The following is a 22,008-nucleotide window of genomic DNA, read 5'->3' as shown; positions in this document are numbered from 1 at the left end:
GTGTGTGTGTGGGGGGGTCAACCTATTCTCCAAAGCACCAGAAGGCAGGACGAGAAGCAACGGATGGAAACTAACCAAGGAGAGAAGCAACCTAGAACTAAGGAGAAACTTCCCGACAGTTAGAACAAGTAACCAGTGGAACAACCTGTCTCCAAAAGCTGTGAATGCTCCAACCCTGGAAGTTTCTAAGAAGAGACTGGCCAGCCATTTGTCTGAAATGGTATAGGGTTTCCTGCCTGAGCAGGGGGTTGGACTAGAAGACCTCCAAGGTCCCTTCCAACTCTGTTCTTCTCCCATTTTCTGTTATTTTAACTTTCTGAACCATCGTCTAATCCTCTCTAGATGAGACGGGCAGCAGATAAATCTAACAAGTACATAAAACTGTATGGTTTGCTCCCTGTTTGTACACAGTAGCTTGCCCTGCGAGTTTGGATTAGGTGTGGTGAGAAAGGAATTGAATTAAGGATTGAGCTATAGATATTCTCCTCTACTGAATATTTCTCAGTTTCTGCGTCTTCCTAAATAGCTTTACAGGCACATGAAAATAATCAACATTTCCCACTTCAGAAAGGAAGGCATGAGCGAGAGAGATTTTAATTATAAAAAAATATACCTTCCTGAGTTTTCCACATCTTCTGTCTTTCTTTAGTTTCGCTCGTCCTGGAAGATCTTCCTGGCTTGGTAAAGGCAACTTGGACACTGGACCAGATCCGCCTGGGATGTCACTGGAAAACCTTGTCTTCGGAGCAGGCTACTGCAGACCGACAACTTCAGAGGTAAAAAGCTTTTTATGTGGAGGTGTTGACGACATTCCAAAATGAGAGGGCCACCAAGCTGTCAATGGGTTGTGTTGTGATTCAGGGTCAGCCTGTGGGTTCAGCAGTTGGGTCGGACGACTCAGAGGAGGAGGAGGAGGGGGGTGTTGGAGAGGTTGCTGAGGGGGTTGGACAGCTTGATGAGAGCCCTCAGCCAGGCCCCTCCCACCTGGTCACGACGGAGACCCAGCTGTGTGAGCCTGACAGCGTGGATGAAGATGACCCACAGCTGGCCCTGTTCAAGGACGCCCGACGCAGGAGGCAGTCAATCAGGAGTAAACAGAGGAAGGCAATGGGGCTCCTCGGAAGGAGGCAGAGAGAAGCCACGCCCTGAACTGTATTTAAGGGGGAATGCGTGGGAGGGCTGGTTTGCTGAAGGCAACCGCTTGAAAAGCTCCTGTTTCTTGGTTTGTGTCTTGTTCTATTTGTTTTTGTAGCAATAAATTTGGCAGGCGTAATTCCAGCCTCTTGCCTTCGTGTAAAAGGGGTTGTCCCTGCCTTTTCTGCAGGGCCGGTAGCAGGCTGGTACAGAACAGGTTGTTGCACTTCTTAAAATTACAGTAACCCTCAATTTACAACCATTGGTTTAGCGACTATGTGAAGTTGCAATAGCACTGAAAAAGTGACATGACCATTTTTCAAACCTAGGACCGTTGCAGTATCCCCATGATCACAGGATCAGAATTTGGATGCTTGGCAACTGGCATGTGCTTATGACGGTTGCATGCCCTGGGGTCATGGGATCCCCTTTGGCAACCTTCCGACAAGGAAATTCAATGGGGAAACCAAATTCGCTTAACAACTATGTTACTAATTTAACACCTGCAGTGATTCCTTTCACAACTGTGGCAAGAGGGGGCATAAAATGGGACAAAACTCACTTAACAACTGTCTCACTTAGCGACAAAAGTTGTGGGCATAAGTTGAGGGCCTTCCTGTTTTCACCAATGAAATTAGGTAATTGAGCCTATGTATAATTGAGCCCTTAGGTTAGGCACATTGATGTACTAGAGGTTGTTTTTAATGGTTGATTTCCATTATTTACAGTATAGGTGTGTTTAAGGTGTTTCTTTGGGACTTTGTTGTATTCGTTTGGATCAGGTTGGGCTACCAGTATTGTGTAAATGGATGCATGGAGAACAGTGTAGCAAAGAAAGGCTAGTAAATGCTTGCATGGCTATTATGATTAATTTTTAAATTGATATTCCACCTGATTCCCAATGAGTAAGAGTGATAACACAATAATTGTATGGACATAGAAGACATAGAATAACAGAGTTGGAAGGGTCCTTGGAGGCCATCTAGTCCACTCCAGTCTCTCCTTAAAAGTCTCCAGTGATGGGGTGCCCACAACTTCTGAAGATAAAGTATTTCATTGATTGATTGTTCTCACCCTTAGGAAATTTGTTCTTAGTTTCTAGGCTGCTTCTCTCTTTGCTCAGTTTCCATCCATTGTTTCTTGTCTTGCATTTTGGTCCTTGGTAGAATAGCTTGATTCCCTCTTCTTTGTGGCAGCCCCTGAGATATTGGAACACTCTCATTATGTCACGTCTGGTTCTTCTTATCATTAAACTGGACAAACCCAATTCCTGCAACTATTCTTCATATATTTTAGCCTCCAGTGCCCTAATCATCTTTGCAGCTCTTCTCTGCACACGTTCCAGAGCTGAAAATCCTTTTTATATCATGATAACCAAAACTGGATGCAGTATTCCAAGTATGGTCCTACTAAGGATTTGTAAAGTGGTCCCGCTACTTCACATGATTTTGATTCTTTCCCTCTATTAATGCAGCCTAGGTAGGATTACATTGGCTTTTTTTGCTGGCGCCGCACATTATTCTCTCATATTTAAGTGATTGTCCAGTAGGACTACAAGATCCCATTCACAGTTACCAGCATCGACCTAGTCAGTATCTCTACAGTTGAGTTTTCTTGCCTAAGGGTACGATCTTACTTTTCTCCACATTGAATTTCATTTAGATAGGACCAAGTGTTCAAGAGGGACGTGGTGGCTCAGTGGGTTAGGACGCTGAGCTTGTCAATCAGAAGTTCAGCAGTTTGGCGAGTCAAATCCCAAGTGCCGCGTAACAGAGTGAGCACCTATTACTCGTCCCAGCTTCTGCCAACCTAGCAGTTCGAAAGCACGTAAAAATGCAAGTAGAAAAATAGGGACCACTACGGTGGGAAGGTAACAGCGCTCCGTGCACCTTTGGCGTCTAGTCATGCCAGCCACATGACCACGGAGTCATTCTTGGACAAGCGCTGGCTCTTCGGCTTTGAAACAGAGTCAGAAATGACTAGCGTGCACGTGCGGGGCAACCTTTACCTTTACCTTTAAGTGTTCCAGACTGTCAAGATCCATCTGGATTTTAAGCCTGCCTTCTGGGCTGTGTGGCTGTTCCTGTGTCTCCCTGCCTTCCCTCACCCAAAATATGCAATTTTGGCTGACTCCTCAAAGTCTAACAGCAAGGAGACGCTACGCGGAACAGATGGCGGGCTTAGTTTGTCAGTTGAAATAGTCCAGCAAGAAAGAACAAGGTGTTTTCATCAGAAGAATTTGCCTTTCCTTGCAACGACTGGGTTTCCTTGGCAGTCCTGCTATATTTAAAAAGCGACAGCCAGACAAGTAACGATGACAGGCCACTTTTGATCTCCCAGCTCCTGGGCCCAATTTCTTTAATTCCTTTTGCAGTGCAGAGATGGGTTTGGCAGAAATCAGCCTTGCTTTTCAGTTAGCCAGAATGGTGTGGGTTACAGAGATAATTGAGATAGTGTGCCTCATTCTCAAAGGCAAATAAGTCCCCGGAATGATATTTATTATCATTTTTCTCTCTTTTCCTTCTCCCCCAATTGGATGATGATTCAGCTCCGTCTTTCCATTTCTGTTTTAGAGTCGGGGGAGAGGGGGGGGGAATGCAATTGATGGGCTTGGAGGTATCGGCGCTAGAAAGCTGAAAAATAATACAAGATCCTTTTTATTCCATGGGCCCCTATTTCCTTCCCTCCTTTCCCTTTTCCGTATGCTGTAGAAATAATTTGTAACGTGAGAGAGAAAGGTAAAATGGGTTATTATATTCTGGGGAGATAAATTATATTTGGTTGTAAAGGAGGTAAGCCAAATATATATTCTGTACCAATATTTTCCAATAGTCTTGATATTCCGACACACAGCACCAGTGGTGGGATTCAGCTGGGTCACACCACTTTGGCAGAACCGGTAGCTATTTTTTTGTTGCCCAGGCCCAGAATGGACTTCCAGAAGCAGAATCCACGCAGAGAACTGGTTGTTCACATATTTGAATCCCACCACTGCACAGCACCCAAACCAGAACACACCACGCAGCCAACCGCCATGCAAAAACTAACCCTGCCATAACACAAAAGGGGTGTTAGAAATGATAGGCAGAATTCTCCAACCTCTAGGAATAACAATAGCCCCAAAAACCACAGCCACACTCTACCAGGAATTATCCGGAACTAGAGACATGATACAGAAGGATGGAAGAAACAATTCAATTTACAAAATCAACTGTAACTATCGCAACCAACTCTACGTGGGACAAACATCACATCAATTCAAAACCAGAATACAGGAACACCACTTTGCAGTCAAACGCCATGATCCCAAATCCCTAATCTCTACCCACACTGACACTGAACAGCCCCAGTGTGATTGGAGCAATATAAGAATCATCAGCCATGCTACCACCCATCACACTCATAAGTTCATCAAAGCTTGGCACTCCACAAGCAATTCCATCAACAGACACATTGACCTACAACTAGTCTATGAATCCCTCATCATCCAAATGAACTGCACAACCAACCAGCAACAGCGCCAACCTTCAACCAACCCACGCAACCCTCCCCAGCCAGCACTTCACCACCCAATGGCCCTCACCTGGTGTGATCTCCCCATCACAATACCTATCACAAGACCTTCAGCTGACATGACCCTCCCACCACAAGACCTACTGACCACACAAAGCCCTTCTAAGCAGAAGAACACCAACACTGAAATTCCCTAAATTCCACTGAAGAAGTTACCTAGCCTGATAATGAAATGTTCTGAAACCAACCCACAAGTTCAGGACAAGAAACAATGTGACATGGTTCCGACAGATGAAACTCTTCAAAGAACTTTGAGGCATTGTTTACCTTAAAGAATCTTTTATTTGAGTACCATGACATCGGCACTAACATAGTCAAAGCCAAAAACTGAGTTCCCCTCCCCTGAGCACATAGTATCTAGCACAATTCCCTCCTTTGATTAACAGTCGTAAATCACATTCTCCAATTAGTTTGAAATGCAGACCTTCCCTCCAGTTCTCCAGCCTGCCAATTCTTATCATCTCTTATTTCAAAACCCCTGAGTTCAAACACTTTTATAATATTGTTATGACTAACTCCCATCACATTCCTCCTCCTTCCCCCACCAGTATCATCTAATTCTAACTCTACTTCTAAGAGTAAAACATGAGAAAGAAAAGAGCTGCATCTCCATATGTTGTCAAAGCAAGAACATCCGATGTTAGCAGCATTGACACAATGGTTGGAAGCTGATCAAAGAGAGAAGCAACCTGGAATTAAGGAGAGACTTTCTGACGGTGAGGACAATCAACCAGTGGAACAGCTTGCCTCTAGAAATCGTGGGTGCTTCATCAGTGGAGATTTTTAAGAAGAGACTAGACATTCACCTGTACGAGACAGTATAGGTTCTCCTGCTTGAGCAGGGGGCTGGACTAGAAGACCTCCAAGATCCCTTCCAGCTCTATTCTATTCTAAGATTTAACCTTCGTTATCGATCTTGATATCCTATTGGACAGGAGAATTTACTGTCTCCGCTGTTTTCAGGGTTTCTGCGAGGTGTAGTCAAAAAATCAAGATGGCAGACAGAATGGCTTATGGGTAATGTTATTATGATGTGACAATGCAAATTTCCTCGTTTGCCTCTCCCCCATCTGTGAATTCTCATGTCTCCAAGTAATACTGGCATTGGAAAACCAATCTTGTTAATTGTAATCCTAATGGGTATTGAGAACTATCAATCAGACAGTTCATAGCTTGTTGTTGAGAGGTTAACCTGACTTAACATCAGCTTCTTTTATATTTTACCCAATTTTAATTCTCATGCAATGAACAGTTGTACCTTATCATTTTGTTTCTGGGAGGCACGATGAGTACCAAAAACAATGAGTACCGAACATTTTTTTTTCCTTTAAGGAATAATGTAGTGAGTCACAAGGCAGCTGACACTGACAAATTCTAGCTGGTATGTAGAGTATCAAACAAACAATGAGTATCGGGTCAAAATGTTCATGTCAAATGAGTACCAAATGCGATGAGTTTCAAAGCAGTTGAGTACCAAAGTACCCCTGTATTATTTACAATTGCATGGGAATTTGCAAGAGAGGTCAAAGCCTTACCTCCTAGCCACTGCTATATTGATACAATTCAACCATGACTTAATTTCTTTTCAGTGCATTGTGCAACCTTTCACTCAAATCATCATAGATTAGTTGAAGAAACTTTCAAGCTGTCAGTGGATCAAGGCCAACATTACCTGGGGTTATGGGACCATCACTATCCTTGTCTTATTTAATATATACCCTTTATTTGTGTGCATCCAGATGCCTAGAACAGATGGATGAGATGAGCCCTAGATGGTCAAATAAGAATGTTAGGTCACTCAGAATCAGTTTGATGGCTCATCTTGCAGCTTCCCAACTAAAGCCACACAACACCAAATGTATCTGACGATTGGCTTGATACTTCAAGGCAATAAAATCCCCACCGTGGCTGTCCTTTCTAAAGGAGACGGCTTTCGGGCCACGCTCTTGCTTGGTAATTTCTTTGCTTTGATTCTCCACAGAGGATCCAGGCCTGCCACGGTCTCCAGCAGATGTCAAAGGGACTTTTCTTTTGAAATCCTTTGTTGCACTTGACCTCTTTGCATTTTGCAGAATAATTAAATGTCAGGCTTGTAAGGCTGAAAGGAGTTTCTTGCTGAGTGATTTTGTACAGACGGGCTCGCCTTATTTTATTTTGATTTGATTTGATTCTCCTCCCAGCCTCGTGGGGTGCTCTGAATGCATACTGCTGTTAGAAAAGATGGGAAGTTAGAAGATAATCCCTTCCTTCCTTCCTTCCTTCCTTCCCTCCCTCCCTCTCTCCCTCCCTCTTTTCCTTCCTCTCACCCTTCCACCTTTCCTTTATCCTTCTTTTCCTTCCTTCCCTCCCTCCCTCCTTTCCTTTCTCCCTTCCTTCCTTCCTTCCATCCTTCCTTCCTCTCTCATCCTTCCCTCCCTCCCTCCTTCCTCTCCTCTTCCTCCCCCTCCCCCTCTCCCCCTCTTTCTCCCCCTCTCTTCCCCTCCCTCCCCCTCTCTCTTCTCAGAATCTTCAATATTATAAAAAACATTATTGTCCCAAATAATTGCAAGGGGTAATTTTCCCACCTAAAGGATAAAGCTAGTTTTGTATCAAGCTTTTCAAAATTGCCCTAAAGCCAGGGCTTTTTTCCTCATAGAACTCTCAGAACGGAGTTCCGGCACCTTTTTTGGATGGAACCTTGTAGGGTAGTCAAGGCGGGTTGTATGGCATGTGTGAGTTCCGGCACCTTTTTCTTTTACAAAAAAAGCACTGCCTAAAGCTAATTTCCAGTATTTCTTTTTTCAAATCTATTCCTTAACGTAACAAAGAGGAAATTCTTTTTGACTGGTGGTGGTAAATATTTTTTTTAAGATAAAATATTGGATTGCTAAATTATTCCCTAACCAATTTGTTGCTGAAAGAGATATGGAGACTCTAGGACAGTGATGGTGAACCTTTTAGAGACCGAGTGCCTAAACTTCAACCCAAAACCCACTTATGTATCATCGGGTGCTGGGTGGGTGTGGCCCATTGGGTGGGCGTGGTACATTGGGTGGGCGTGGCTGCAGTGGTAATGGCAGAGTGGGTGGGACTAAATAGTTCAATCAATTCCAACTTTGTGAGAACTTTTTTTCCCTGCGAGAAGTTGAAATTGATTGATTGAAACTTTTTTTTTTGCACATGGCGGTGGAGGCCTAAAGTGAAAAGGTTTTATAAAACCCAGCTGAAGGCCTAGGACTGGGGCGATGGCACACGTGCCCAAAGAGAGGGCTCTGTGTGCCACCTGTGGCACCCGTGCCATAGGTTCGCCACCACAGCTCTAGGAGAAGTGCAGAGAAGAGCAACAAAGCAGATTTGGCGACTGGAGGCTAAAACATGTGAAAAACAGTTGCAAGAATTGGGTATGTCTACTGTAGTTTAATGGGGAAAAAAGGAATAGGGGTGATATTATAGCAGTGTTAATAATAATAATAATAATAATAATAATAATAATAATAATAATAATAATAATAATAAATAAGTTGGAAGGGACCTTGGAGGTCATCTAGTCCAACCCCCTGCTAAGGCAGGAAACCCTATCCCCTTTCAGACAAATGGCTGTCCAGTCTCTTCTTAAAAACTTCCAGTGTTGGAGCATTCACCACTTCTTAGGGGCAAGAAGAAAAGGCCAACCTATTCTAAGCATCTGAAAACCTAAAAGGAGAAATTTCCTGACAGTGAGAACAATTAATCGATTGTTTTTAAGAAGAGATTGGATAATCATTTGTCTGAAGTGGTATAAGGTTTCCTGGTTGAGCAAGGGGTTGGACTAGAAGACCTCCAAAGTCCCTTACCAGCTCTGTTATTATTAGTCGTAATACATGCCCTGGGTTTTCAAGAGACTCTTGTTTTTATTTCTTTAATGTCTCACTTGAAATCTTCTGTTGCTGTCAAAATGGAAGAGTCACAGGGAGATCCCAGTACTTATACTCCCTGATCTAAAAAAATAGAGAAATGATGTAAATCTTTCTGACCAAGAGGTAGAAGTCACAGGCCCAGTGGTTTGCTTATAAATGACAAGCACTTGATGTTCCCTTTCTGTGCCTGAAGCAAGCCACTATTATGTTTCTGAAATAATGATAGGTCATAGATATTTGTTTCCATCTCCTACAGGCTTAAGAATAGGGAAGAGTTATTGGGTCAACAAAACACAGAGGCTTTTTTGCTTGTTGTTTCCAGAGATCCATTCTTCTCCTATGAATCACTATTCACAACTTTCTTTCTCAGTATTCAGGCTCCGTCATTGCATTCCTCAAGAATTAGGTTACAGATAGGCTGGGGATGTTCTGTACCAGCCTGCTACCGGCCCTGCAGAAAAGGCAGGGACAACCCCTTTACAAACGGCAAGAGGCTGGAATTACGCCTGCCAAATTTATAGCTACAAAAACAAACAAGACACGAACCAAGAAACAGGAGCTTTAAGAAACACGAACTATCCAAGCGGTTGCCTTCAGCAAACCAGACCTCCCACACATTCCCCTTATATAGAGTTCAGGGCGTGGCTTCTCTGTGCCTCCTTCCGAGGAGCCCCATTGCCTTCCTCTGTTTACTCCTAATTGACTGCCTCCTGCATCGGGCGTCCTTGAACAGGGCCAGCTGTGGGACATCTTCATCCACGCTGTCAGGCTCACACAGCTGGGTCTCCGTGGTGACCAAGTGGGAGGGGCCTGGCTGAAGGCTCTCATCAGCAAGATCTTCAACCCCCTCAGCAAGGTCTTCAACACCCCCCTCCTCTTTCTCTGAGTCGTCCGACCCAACTGCCGAACCCACAGGCTGACCCTGAATCACAACAGGGGAATCCTGGGAACTGAAGACCACGTTTAGTTTATTAGTTTAGCTTATTAGACTTATATACCGCCCTTCTCCCGTAGGACTCAGGGCGGTTCACGAGGTTTTTTTAAAAGAAAACAATACCACAATTACAAAAAATTAAAACAATTAAAATGATTATATTAACCTTGAATATAAAAATCCTAATTAAAATCCAATTAAAACCCCAATTAATACCCTCAGTCCTTGAAGTTGCCAAGGCGGAAGCATCAGATGAAGTCAGCTGTGGCTCGTAAAAACTTCTGCATTTTAATACAACACAGAATTGAAAATACTGATTTGGAAGGGACCTTGAAAGTCTTCAACCCCCTGTTCAAGCGGGAGACCCAATAACATTTAAAAAAAAATGTCCAATCTCTTCTTAAAAACCTCTAGTGATAGAACACTGAAAGCTTCCAGAGAAAAGCCATTCTACTGATTAATTGCTCTCATTAACAGGACATTGGTCCATAATTCTTGGTTGGATCTCCTGTTGATCACTTCTACCTTGTCCTGCCCTCAAGTGCTTTGGAGAAGAAGTCGACCCCATTTTCACCGTGACAGCCTCTCAAAAATTGGGAGACTGCTATCATGTCACCCCTAGTCCTTCTTTTTGAAAAAAAAAACAACAACAACTATTTTATTTTTTATTTTTATTTTAATTCCATTTATATCCCGCCCTTCTCCGAAGACTCAGGGCGGCTTACAAGCTTAGCAGTATGTCCATTTCCTGCAACCATTCATTGAATGTTTCAGCCTCCAGCCCTCTAATCATCTTTGTTGCTCTTCTCTGCACTATTTTTAGAATCTCAACATCTTTTTTTGCTTCCTGGTGGTGTTGTTTGTATTCAATGTATTGGCGAGAAAAAGTGCTAGTAGATTCCTAATTTTTTATTTAGATGTTCATGAATCCTACATGTTCTCTGATAGCGTTCATAGAAGTACTTCTGTCTGCTCGAAGAAGGATGCCTCCTTAAAAGCAGACGGAGCTTCTTCTCCAGTAATTGCTCCATTACAGCTTTAGAAGCCAGCTCAGCATCATCAAGGCCTGCCCAAAAGTGCTCTCAAGGAATAAAGGTAGTCCTTGACTTATGACTGTTCAAAGTTTCAACAAGTGGGCCGAAAGGTATTTATGACCTCGTTGGCTCCCTTATGGTGCTAAGTTGAGAAGATACCTGTAAGAAATATTTTGAACATCTACCTTTGCCATAACTTTCTCCCAGAACGTTTCCCCTCCTATCTCCTTTGGGATTTTCCCATAACAAAACATCTAGTGGTGAACATCCATGTTGTTGTTGTTGTTGTTAGTTGCGAAGACGTGTCTGACCCATCGCGACCCTATGGACATTGTTCCTCCAGGCTTTCCTGTCCTCTACCATCTTCTGGAGTCCATTTAAGCTCACACCTACTGCTTCAGTAACTCCAGCCAGCCAGCTCATTCTCTGTCGTCCCCTTCTTTTCTTGCCCTCAATCTTTCCCAGCATTAGGCTCTTCTCCAGTGAGTCCTTCCTTCTCATTAGGTGGCCAAAGTATTTGAGTTTTAGCTTCAGGATCTGGCCTTCTAAAGAGCAGTCAGGGTTGATCTCCTCTAGGACTGACCGGTTTGATTGCCTTGCAGTCCAAGGGACTCGCAGGAGTCTTCTCCAGCACCAGAGTTCAAAGGCCTCAATTCTTTGGCGCTCAGCCTTTTTTATGGTCCAACTTTCACTGCCATACATTGCAACTGGGAAAAACATAGCCTTGACTATACGCACTTTTGTTGACAGGGTGATGTCTCTGCTTTTTAGTGTGCTGTCTAGATTTGCCATGGCTTTCCTCCCCAGGAGCAAGCGTCTTTTAATTTCTTGGCTACAGTCCCCATCTGCAGTGATCTTGGAGCCCAGGAAAATAAAATCTGTCACTACCTCCATTTCTTCCCCATCTATTTGCCAGGAATTGAGAGGGCCGGATGCCATGATCTTGGTTTCCTTAATGTTTAGTTTCAACCCAACTTTTGCACTTTCCTTCACTCGCAACAAGAGACTCTTCAGTTCCTCTTCACTTTCTGCCATCCATGCAGGTAGACAATTCAGTATAATGAGCTACCAAGAAGTGGTTATCTGCTTCATGGCCCATAAAATTTCATTGTTCTTGCCTGTAAATTATGTTAAGGCTGTTCAGTGAAGTAAGAATAAAACATAAGATGCCTGGAGGAGCTGTTAAGCAAATATCAGGACAGAAATAGGAGATTGGTGCTAATCTCCATTTCAATAGCTATCCAGATATTCTTGATGCCCTGGGGGGAATTGTAGAAAATGGGCATGATTTGCTTTAGCAAAAGTGCAGAGTGTTTGTTACTGCTGGTCAAAAGAAAAGAAAAAAAAAGTCCCAGAGGAAAACTTGTAGAAACACATATTTTGCATCAGTTTTCCAAGCAAAAAAAAAAAGAAAAAAAAAGAAAAAAGAGTTTAGGGATACTTTAAAAAAAAATGCACCAAATTTAAAATTCATGCAGAAGTGTCAGAACTTCCCCTTCCTTCCTTCCTTCCTTCCTTCCTTCCTTCCTTCCTTCCTTCCTTCCTTCCTTCCTTCCTTCCTTCCCAAAATTCTACTTAAGTTGACGTACCCAAAGGGTTTAGAAATGCCAAAACTGTACTCTTGAGGCTACAGTAAAATGTCTCAAAATATACAATATAATTGTGTACCTTGGGAAAACAAGAACACAAACTGATTAGTTTCCATCCATTTGCTTCTTGTTGTTCTGTACCAGCCTGCTACCGGCCCTGCAGAAAAGGCAACCCCTTTACAAACGGCAAGAGGATGGAATACGCCTGCCAAATTTATTACTACAAAAACAAACAAGACACGAACCAAGAAACAGGAGCTTTAAGAAACACTATCCGAGTGGTTGCCTTCAGCAAACCAGCCCTCCCCACACATTCCCCTTATATAGAGTTCAGGGCGTGGCTTCTCTCTGCCTCCTTCCGAGAAGCCCCATTGCCTTCCTCTGTTTACTCCTAATTGACTGCCTCCTGCATCGGGCGTCCTTGAACAGGGCCAGCTGTGGGTCATCTTCATCCACGCTGTCAGGCTCACACAGCTGGGTCTCCGTGGTGACCAAGTGGGAGGGGTCTGGCTGAGGGCTCTCATCAGCAAGATCTTCAACCCCCTCAGCAAGGTCTTCAACACCCCCCTCTTCCTCTGAGTCGTCCGACCCAACTGCCGAACCCACAGGCTGACCCTGAATCACAACACTTGTCCTGCCTTGAGGTCTTTTAGAGAATAGCTTGACTCCCTCTTCTTCATGGCAGCCCCCCAAATATTGGAACACTGCTATCATGTCTTCTGCTTGAGACTATTCATGAGTGGTTCTGATTGCTTGTGCCTGACAAAGAAGGATTAAGTTTGTCTCCAGACTAGCAACTTTACTTTTATTTCCTGTTTTAGAACAATGTTGAGATTCTCAGCCATCTTTATGGTATCTTCCTTCAAGCAATTTACTTATAAATGAAGGGCATTCATTTGAATCTTCAAATCAAGACTATTTGACTCAGGGTGATGTTAACTGTGCTAGAACTAGCAAATCTCCTTTTAACTATTTTCTGGACCAGTGAATTTAATTTCATTTTCTGTGATGTATCCAACATCACAGCAACCAGAGGCAAAAGAAAACCAAAAAAAACCACCAAAAAAAACAAACTAACTAACACAAAGACACAAAAATAGATGCAGACGCAATATAGTGGCTTAGGAGATAGAACTAAAAATCATCCATCAACTATGCCTTGGAATAACCAACATGTACAGGTATACATCTGGGTTAATAGTACAAATTACATTCTATTTGCATAAGAAAACTTCAAAGGTTATCGTTGAAATGGAAAGGATTTTTTTTAAAACAAGATATTTAAAACCGTCAATACAATACAAAACTTAAAAACAGTTAAAAATAATTAAATTTGATCCCTGAAAAATATAAAACCCCAATTAAAAACTCTCAGCCTGGGCCGGAAAGCTCAAAGAGCCAGGTGTTCAGGTCCCGGCGGAATGACCGAAGGTCGGGGGGCAGTCCTAAGATCCACAGGCAGCTGGTTCCAAAGGGCAGGCGCCCCCACAGAGAAGGCCTTCCCCCTGGGTGTTATCCACCAGCAATCTTTTACCACTGGCACCCTGAGAAGGCCCTCCTTGTGGGAGCGCATGGGACGAAGGGAGCTTGATGCCGGCAGCAGGTGTTCCCTCAAATATCCCAGACCCTCACCATTTAGGGCTTTACAGGTCATCACCAGCACCTTGAATCTCACCCGGAGGGCAACCGGAAGCCAATGCAGCTCACGGAGTAGAGGTGTTACATGGAAGTATCGGGAAACCCCCATCACAACTTGTGCGGCTGCATTCTGCACCAGTTGAAGCCTCCGAGTGGTCCTCAAGGGCAGCCCCATGTAGAGAGCGTTGCAGTAGTCAGGTTAATTGGTAGAAAGTTTCTCCTTAATTCTTGGCTGCTTCTCTTCTTGATTAGTTTCCATCCATTGTTTCTTGTCTTGCCTTCGGGTGCTTTGGGAAATAGGTTGACCTCCTCCTCTTTGTGGCAGCCCCACAAATACTGGAACACTGCTATCGTGTCACCCTAGTCTTTCTTTTCTCCAGACTAGCCATACCCAGATCCTGCAACCGTTCTTCATATGTTTTAGTCTCCAGGCCTTTAATCATCCTAGTTGCTCTTCTCTACACTTCTTCCAAAGTCTCGACACCTTTTTTTTTTTTGTAACTTGGTGTCCAAAACTGGATGCAGGATTCCAGGTGTGATCTTACTAAAGTTTTACAAAGAGGTATTAGCACTTCGTGTGATTTCGATTCTATGTTTCTGCTGATCCAAATTCCAAGTGGATGTGCTGATGAAAAGAACAGCATTTCCACCCCTTCCCTTTGCATTTCTGTCTTGCAATTGTTTGTCCTTCACTGGGGCTGAGAATGGACTCTGTGCTTGCTTCCAAACTGGAAAGAAAGAAATGCAGGGACCTTCTTCTCAGCGGAGAAATGTCAGGCTGGTTGTAAAAAGCAAATAATCCTGGAAAGGTTGGAATCCTTTATCACTGTCAGGGGGGATGATCTGTATTTCCTCTCCAGTGATTGCTCGGCACTTCGCTTAAGTTTGCCGTGATGTGTTTATGAGCGTTTGTAAAATTGATGTTGCAAGCCAAGGAGACCGACCGATCAAGGGGTCTGAAAAGAGAAAGCTGGCACGGAAGCGATGGCGCCTTTTTCTGGAGAAATGAACAGGGGACCATGCCACCCTGTGATGATCTCCAGGATGGAACTGTCAAGGTTGTATTGCTAAGATGCTTGCTAACCTCTGTGGCCGCTCAACTTGCCATGGAAACACGGAGGAGGGAGAGCTTGGGAAAGAAACGTGAGTCTCAGGAAGCCGTCCATCAACTGCGAGACCCCAAGTCATCCAAAGCAGGTGTATGGCAGAGAAGGGGACCGTCCCCATAACAAACAGAAAGGGTATGATTGGGCATCGTGAACACATGATGGGTGGAGGTTATGAAAAGCTATTGTTACCTAACCAGGTTTTCTCGTGGGAAAACTAGAGTTCATTTTACTTCTTCGGTGCTGGGAAGTGCATTCACGTAAAAAGTTATCTCTTATGGCACCTCAAGACCGTAGAGTTTATTTAAACGTTGAATTCACCAGCCGGACGGTTGACAGATGCAAGGAAAAAGCATCCCCTTGCCTTGGCATCCAAACTTTGGGGAAGGAAGGAGGATTGTGCTTGCAGATGGGGCCGTGGATTTGGAAGAGAGACAGCAGGAATCAAGGGAAAGGAACGCAGTGTGGGTTTGTGGTGGTGATGGACAATGTGACATGTCTATGGAGATTCTCAATTGTCCAGGCCATGATTGTCCCAAAAGTGCTTTCTTTCAAAAGGCACTTTCTTTGTTTTGCTAGAAGACATTTCCCTTCTCATCCAAGAAGCTTCTTCAGTTCTGTCTGAATGGTGGAGAATGGAAGGATTTGTATTCCTTCTCGTCATCTGGCCATTAACCCTCATTCTGAGAGTCATTGAGGCCACTTGGAGGTTTCTCTGTGCCCTGAGCATCATATATGAAAGAGGGCCAATGACCACATGACTGCAAGGAATATAAATCCTTTCCCACCATTCAGTCAGAACTGAAGAAGCTTCTTGGATGAGAAGGGAAATGTCTTCTAGCAAAACAAAGAAAGTCCAGTTGCCTTTTGAAAGAAAGCACTTTTGGAATGACAATGAGAGATATAACAGAATAAATGTAGGTGATGACCAGGCTGAGCCAGGGGGAGGGAATCAAATGTGTCATTAGTCTCAAATCCCTTCATACCCACAAGGGATCTAAGTGCAGCCTACCTTGAATAACATTGACTCTTATCTACCATCTATTTGCTTTGACCCTGAGTAGTTCAGATTCTTGTAGAGAGCTCAAGCTTGTAATAAACCTTTATAATAATAATTATTATAATAATAAACTCTTGTAATAAACCCTCCTCCGGGTGAGATTTAAGGTGCTGGTACTTACCTTTAAAGCCCTACATGGCTTAGGCCCGGGATACTTGCAGGACTGTCTGCTGCCGGGGACGACTTCCCATCGCCCAGTACGCTCACACAGAGAAGGCCTCCTCAGGGTACCGTCGGCTAGGCAATGTCGGCTGGTGACCCCCAGGGGGAGGGCCTTCTCTGTGGGAGCGCCAGCCCTGTGGAACCAACTTCCCCTTGAGCTCCGGATGGCCCCAAATCTCCGGTCCTTTCGCCACGGCCTCAAAGCACTTCTTTTCCATCAGGCTGACCTGGACTGACATGGATTTTAACATGTTTTTAATTTTTAACTTTAATTTTAACTTATTCTATTGGGGCTATTAATTTAATTTCTTTTTTAACTTTTGTATCATTGTATTTTATTGTTGTTAGCCGCCCTGAGTCCTTCGGGAGATAGGGCGGCATATAAATTCCAATAATCATAATCATAATCATAATTATTTATTTTATTTATTTTAATTCCATTTATATCCCGCCCTTCTCCGAAGACTCAGGGCGGCTTACAAGCTTAGCAGTAGCCTTCATTCTATGTATATGCCTGCTTATTAGGGCTTTCACACACACCCCTATCTATCTATACCTTTGAACTGCCCGAGTTTGCTTATTTCTGCACTTCTGGAATTGGAAGGGACTTTGAAGGTCTTCTAATCCAACCCCCTGCTTGAGCAGTAGACCCTATACCAGGGGTCTTCAAACTTGGCCCTTTTATGACTGATGGACTTCAACTCCCAGAATTCCTCAGCCAGTGTGCCTGGTTGAGGAGTTTTGGGAGTTGAAGTCCACCAGTCATAAAAGAGCCAAGTTTGAAGACCCCTGCCCTATACCATGCTGGACAAATGACTCTCTAGTACTGAAGCACCCACTACTTCTGAAAACCAGCCATTCCACTCATTAATTGGCTTAAGAAGTTAATTTCCTTCCTGAAATCATCCTGAAATAAGCAGACCGTGGCCTACTAGTCTACTTCTGGAGTGCAGTCATTGACCCACATCTTAAGGTGATGGAAGATTATGCACTTCTTACATATTTCCTAACCGAAGGCCATCCACAGGCAGTAGTCACAACAGTGACAACTCATATTTGTGTATTTTTTTTAGATTGCTAACAAAGAATTAAAGGGAGACTGATATGCATTTCAAACTTATTTGTTTTCATTAGTCAGCCATACCCTTCTGAGATTCGAACCTGGGCTGATTGCACATTAGGCAGTTGTTTTAACCTCTAGGCCACAAGCTCTATCTCACTTTGTTAGCTGAGAAGCAAGGGAGATATGTGTTAAATGCTTGTTAACTATTTAGATTACGGTTTTTCATCAAAACCCCCAAAAAAGGAAAAAAAAGTGCTGTGATGAACAAATGCAGCAGACCAATTTAATTTAAAACAATCATTGATTGAGTCTTTAGCATCTGGCCAATCTTTTTTTTCCCCAACCAGCTTCTGTTAATACAGATTGGGAGATTGATAAGCTTTGGGAAACAACTTGACACGTTCCTTTTAGAAGTCTTCCGCCGTCTGGCTGCTTGAAAATAAGAAAATAAGCTAGAAAAGTGGACAAGGATGGAAAGGAACAGAAAAGCTTTCACGCATTTTATTTCTGGCTGGAAAGAATAAGGAGGAAGTCTTGAAGTCCGACACATTTCCTGATATTTGGGCTTAGGAAGTTAGAAACTCTCAAAGTTAATTTGTCTGCCTGCCTGCCTGCCTGCCTGCCTGCCTGCCTGCCTGCCTGTCTATATCTGTCTGTCTGTCTTTCTGTCTGTCCATCCGTCTATCTATCTATCTATCTATCTATCTATCTATCTATCTATCTATCTATCTATCTATCTATCTATCTATCTCTATCTATCTATCTATCTATCTATCTATCTATCTATCTATCTATCTATCCATTATCTATCTATCTATCTATCTATCTATCTATCTATCTATCTATCTATCTATCTATCCATCCATCCATTATCTATCTATCTATCTATCTATCTATCTATCTATCTATCTATCTATCTATCTATCTATCCATCCACTATCTATCTATCTATCTATCTATCTATCTATCTATCTATCTATCTATCTATCTCCTGCCAGCATCAAGCTCCCTTCGTCCAGTGCGCTCCCACAGGGAGGGTCTTCTCAGGGTGCCGCCGGTAAGAGATTGCCGGCGGACGACACCCAGGGATAGGGCCTTCTCAGTGGGTGCGCCTGCCCTTTGGAACCAGCTGCCCATGGAGCTTAGGACCGCCCCTGACCTTAGTTCATTCTGCCGGAACCTGAAGACCTGGCTCTTTGAGCTCTCCGGCCCAGGCTGAGAATCTTTAACTGGGGTTTTTATTTTAAGGGATAATTTAATCTTTTTAAATTGTTTTTAACTTTTGTATTTTGTATTGCTTGATTTTAAATACCCTGTAAACCGCCCTGAGTCCTTTGGGAAAGGGCGGTATATAAATCTAATTAAATTAAATTAAATTAAATTAAATTAAATTAAATTAAATTAAATTAAATTAAATTAAATTAAATTAAATTAAATTAAATTAAATTAAATTAAATTATCTATCTATCTTTATATCCATCCATCCATCCATCCATCCATCTATTATCTATCTATGTTCATCATTTCCTCCCTCCATCTCTCACTTCCAAAGCCATGACACTTCAGAAAGAGTCCTTAAAGCCCCAACGGCTGTTCCTTGAGCAATGATACTTTATTCTCCTAAAACAAATATAATGAGTGTGGTCCCTAATTATTTCTTTCAATAGTTTTTTTTTTTTTTTGGAAAAAAAATGCTCTCATGAAGAGTAAGTGATTTATGACATTTCCACATCTTGGTTTTTCTGTTACAAGCCACAGTGCTAAATTTTGTAATGAACTTCCATATAACTGAAAGGAAGAGTAGCATAAGGAACAGCGATGAAAATGATAAAATATATTCATTAAAATTTTGGGATGCTGCAAAACTCTGGCTTGCAAGGTTTTTTGTGCCACATTTCAGGAGAAACCACTGGAAAAAAGATTTAATTCTCTCTGGGATATGATATCCTGAGATTTCTTTCTTTCTTTCTTTCTTTCTTTCTTTCTTTCTTTCTTTCTTTCTTTCTTTCTTTCTTTCTTTCTTTCTTTCCTTCCTTCCTTCCTTCCTTCCTTCCTTCCTTCCTTCCTTCCTTCCTTCCTTCCTTCCTTCCGTCCCTCTTCTTTCTTTCTTTCTTTCTTTCTTTCTTTCTTTCTTTCTTTCTTTCTTTCTTTCTTTCTTTCTTTCTTTCTTTCTTTCTTTCTCTTTCTTTCTTTCTTTCTTTCTTCTTTCTCTCTCCCTCCCTCTCCCTCTCCCTCTCCCCCCCTCTCTCTCTCTCTCTGCCTCCCTCCCTCTTTCTTTCTTTACTCTCTTTACTCTCCTACCATCCGGTAGGAGATACAGGAGTATAGCCAGCCGTACCAACAGGCTGAAGAACAGCTTCTATCCGTGGGTTGTCAGGTTCCTGAATGGGACATAACTTTATGTATGATTGACTTGCGAGGCCGGTGTGTTGTGCAGTTAGCTCACATGGTGTAACAAGATGTTGGGTTTGTTGTCACTTTGAGTTGTGCGGGGGGACAAGAAGGGAGGCTCAGCTAATCTCAATGTATACATGTTGTATTTTGACAATAAAGGTTCTTTCTTTCTTTCTTTCTTTCTTTCTTTCTTTCTTTCTTTCTTTCTTTCTTTCTTTCTTTCTTTCTTTCTCTCTCTCTCTCTCTCTCTCTCTCTCTCTCTCTCTCTCTTTCTTTCTTTCTTTCTTTCTGTCTTTCTTTCTTTCTGTCTCTCTCTCCCTTCCTTCCTTCCTTCCTTCCTTCCTTCCTTCCTTCCTTCCTTCCTTCCTTCCTTCCTTCTTTCCCGCTTAATTCAAGGGATGGCAATTTAGGCAGATTTGATGACCCTTCTCTGTCTTTCCTGTCTTCTGCAGGGCAGCTGCTATGTGCCATCAGAAAACTGCAGGCAACATGCCCACAAGTGGCATCAAGACCTCTGCCTCCTGCTCCTCAGTGCCCACAGAGGACTTCGGGGCTACTATGCTGCCATTGCAAAGGAGATTCCCGGTTTGCCACAGCTGAAGTTAGGTACGTGGAGGGTTGTGAATTGAGAACAATACACACCATCTACAGTATGTCTCAGGCAAAGGTCAACACAAGGACAGTTACACTCCTCCACCAACTTGCCCAGGGCACATCTTTTAGCTCAGTGTCAGGCTTGTCCCAGCTTGGGAGTTTAGGAAAGAAAAACCCTTGACTCCATTTTTGAAGTGAAAGGTTCACTTTTGCTAAAGTCAAGTGGTTACAGCATGAGCAAAGCTGGATTAGAATAGAATAGAATAGAATAGAATAGAATAGAATAGAATAGAATAGAATAGAATAGAATAGAATGGAATGGAATGGAATGGAATGGAATGGAATGGAATGGAATGGAATGGAATGGAATGGAATGGAATGGAATGGAATGGAATGGAATGGAATGGAATGGAATGGAATGGAATGGAATGGAATAGAATAGAATAGAATAGAATAGAATAGAATAGAATAGAATGGAATGGAATGGAATGGAATGGAATGGAATGGAATGGAATGGAATGGAATGGAATGGAATGGAATGGAATGGAATGGAATAGAATAGAATAGAATAGAATGGAATGGAATGGAATGGAATGGAATGGAATGGAATGGAATGGAATGGAATGGAATGGAATGGAATAGAATAGAATAGAATAGAATAGAATAGAATAGAATGGAATGGAATGGAATGGAATGGAATGGAATGGAATGGAATGGAATGGAATGGAATGGAATGGAATGGAATGGAATGGAATAGAATAGAATGGAATGGAATGGAATGGAATGGAATGGAATGGAATGGAATGGAATGGAATGGAATGGAATGGAATAGAATAGAATAGAATAGAATAGAATGGAATGGAATGGAATGGAATGGAATGGAATGGAATGGAATGGAATGGAATGGAATGGAATGGAATGGAATGGAATGGAATGGAATAGAATAGAATAGAATAGAATAGAATAGAATAGAATAGAATAGAATAGAATAGAATAGAATAGAATAGAATAGAATAGAATAGAATAGAATAGAATAGAATAGAATAGAATCTGGAAGGGACCTTGGAAGTCTTCTAGCCCAGTCCCCTGCTCCAGCAGGAGAACCTATACCTTCTCAGACAGGTGAATGTCCAGTCTCTTCTTAAAAACCTCCAGTGATGGAGCAGCCATGATTTCTGGGGTTAAGCTGTTCCACTGGTTGATTGTCCTCACTGTCAGGAAGTTTCTCCTTAATTCCAGGTTGCTTCTCTCCTTGATTAATTTCCATGCATTGTTTCTTGTCGTGCCCTCTGGTGCTTTGGAAAATAAGCTGGCCCCTTCTCTTTGTAACAGCCTCTCAAATACTGGAATACTGCTATCATGTCCCACCCTAGTCCTTTTTTTTCCTCTAGACTAGCCAAACTCAAATCCTATAACTGGGTTATTGTTTGTTTGTTTGTTTTAAAAAATATTTTAATCTCCAGGCCTTTAATCTTCTTAATTCTTCTTCTTTGCACTTTTTCCTAAATCTCAATATCTTTTTTGTAACGTGGTGACCAAAACTGGATGCAGGATTCCAGGTGTGGCCTTAGTAAGGCTTTATAAAGCGGCACTAGTACTTCATGTGATTTTGATCTATGCCCAGTTTATACAGTACAACCAAGGACTGTATTAGCTTTTCTGGCTGCCGCCGCACAATGCTGGCTCATATTGGCTGAAAAAGGAGGTAGGACTGTCTGAGGTCCCTTCCAACTCTGTTATTCTGTTCTGTTCTGTCCTGTTCTAAATACAAAAAATGCTGAAGGTGGCAGACCTTCCCTGGTTTGGAACTCATTCATTCTATTTTGAGCATTCCCCGTAAAAAAAGTAACTT

General features: G+C 42.6%; 1 protein-coding gene across 1 annotated transcript in view; it reads left to right on the top strand.

Moving 5' to 3' along the window:
• FAM135B (family with sequence similarity 135 member B) overlaps window positions 1-22,008 on the top strand; it is a gene marked incomplete at both ends in the record, with an annotated part of 71,847 nt that overhangs the window by 16,964 nt on the left and 32,875 nt on the right. The window contains 2 exons of the mRNA XM_083358187.1: window positions 650-776; window positions 20,015-20,168. Of these exons, the coding sequence (XP_083214313.1) occupies window positions 650-776; window positions 20,015-20,168 (281 nt within the window). The remainder of the gene's footprint in view (window positions 1-649; window positions 777-20,014; window positions 20,169-22,008) is intronic.

Source organism: Vipera ursinii (genome assembly GCF_947247035.1).
Source record: "Vipera ursinii genome assembly, chromosome: 3".
Lineage (NCBI taxonomy): Eukaryota > Metazoa > Chordata > Lepidosauria > Squamata > Viperidae > Vipera > Vipera ursinii.
Note: the sequence above shows the minus strand (reverse complement) of the source record. Positions and strands in the feature narration are given on the sequence as shown.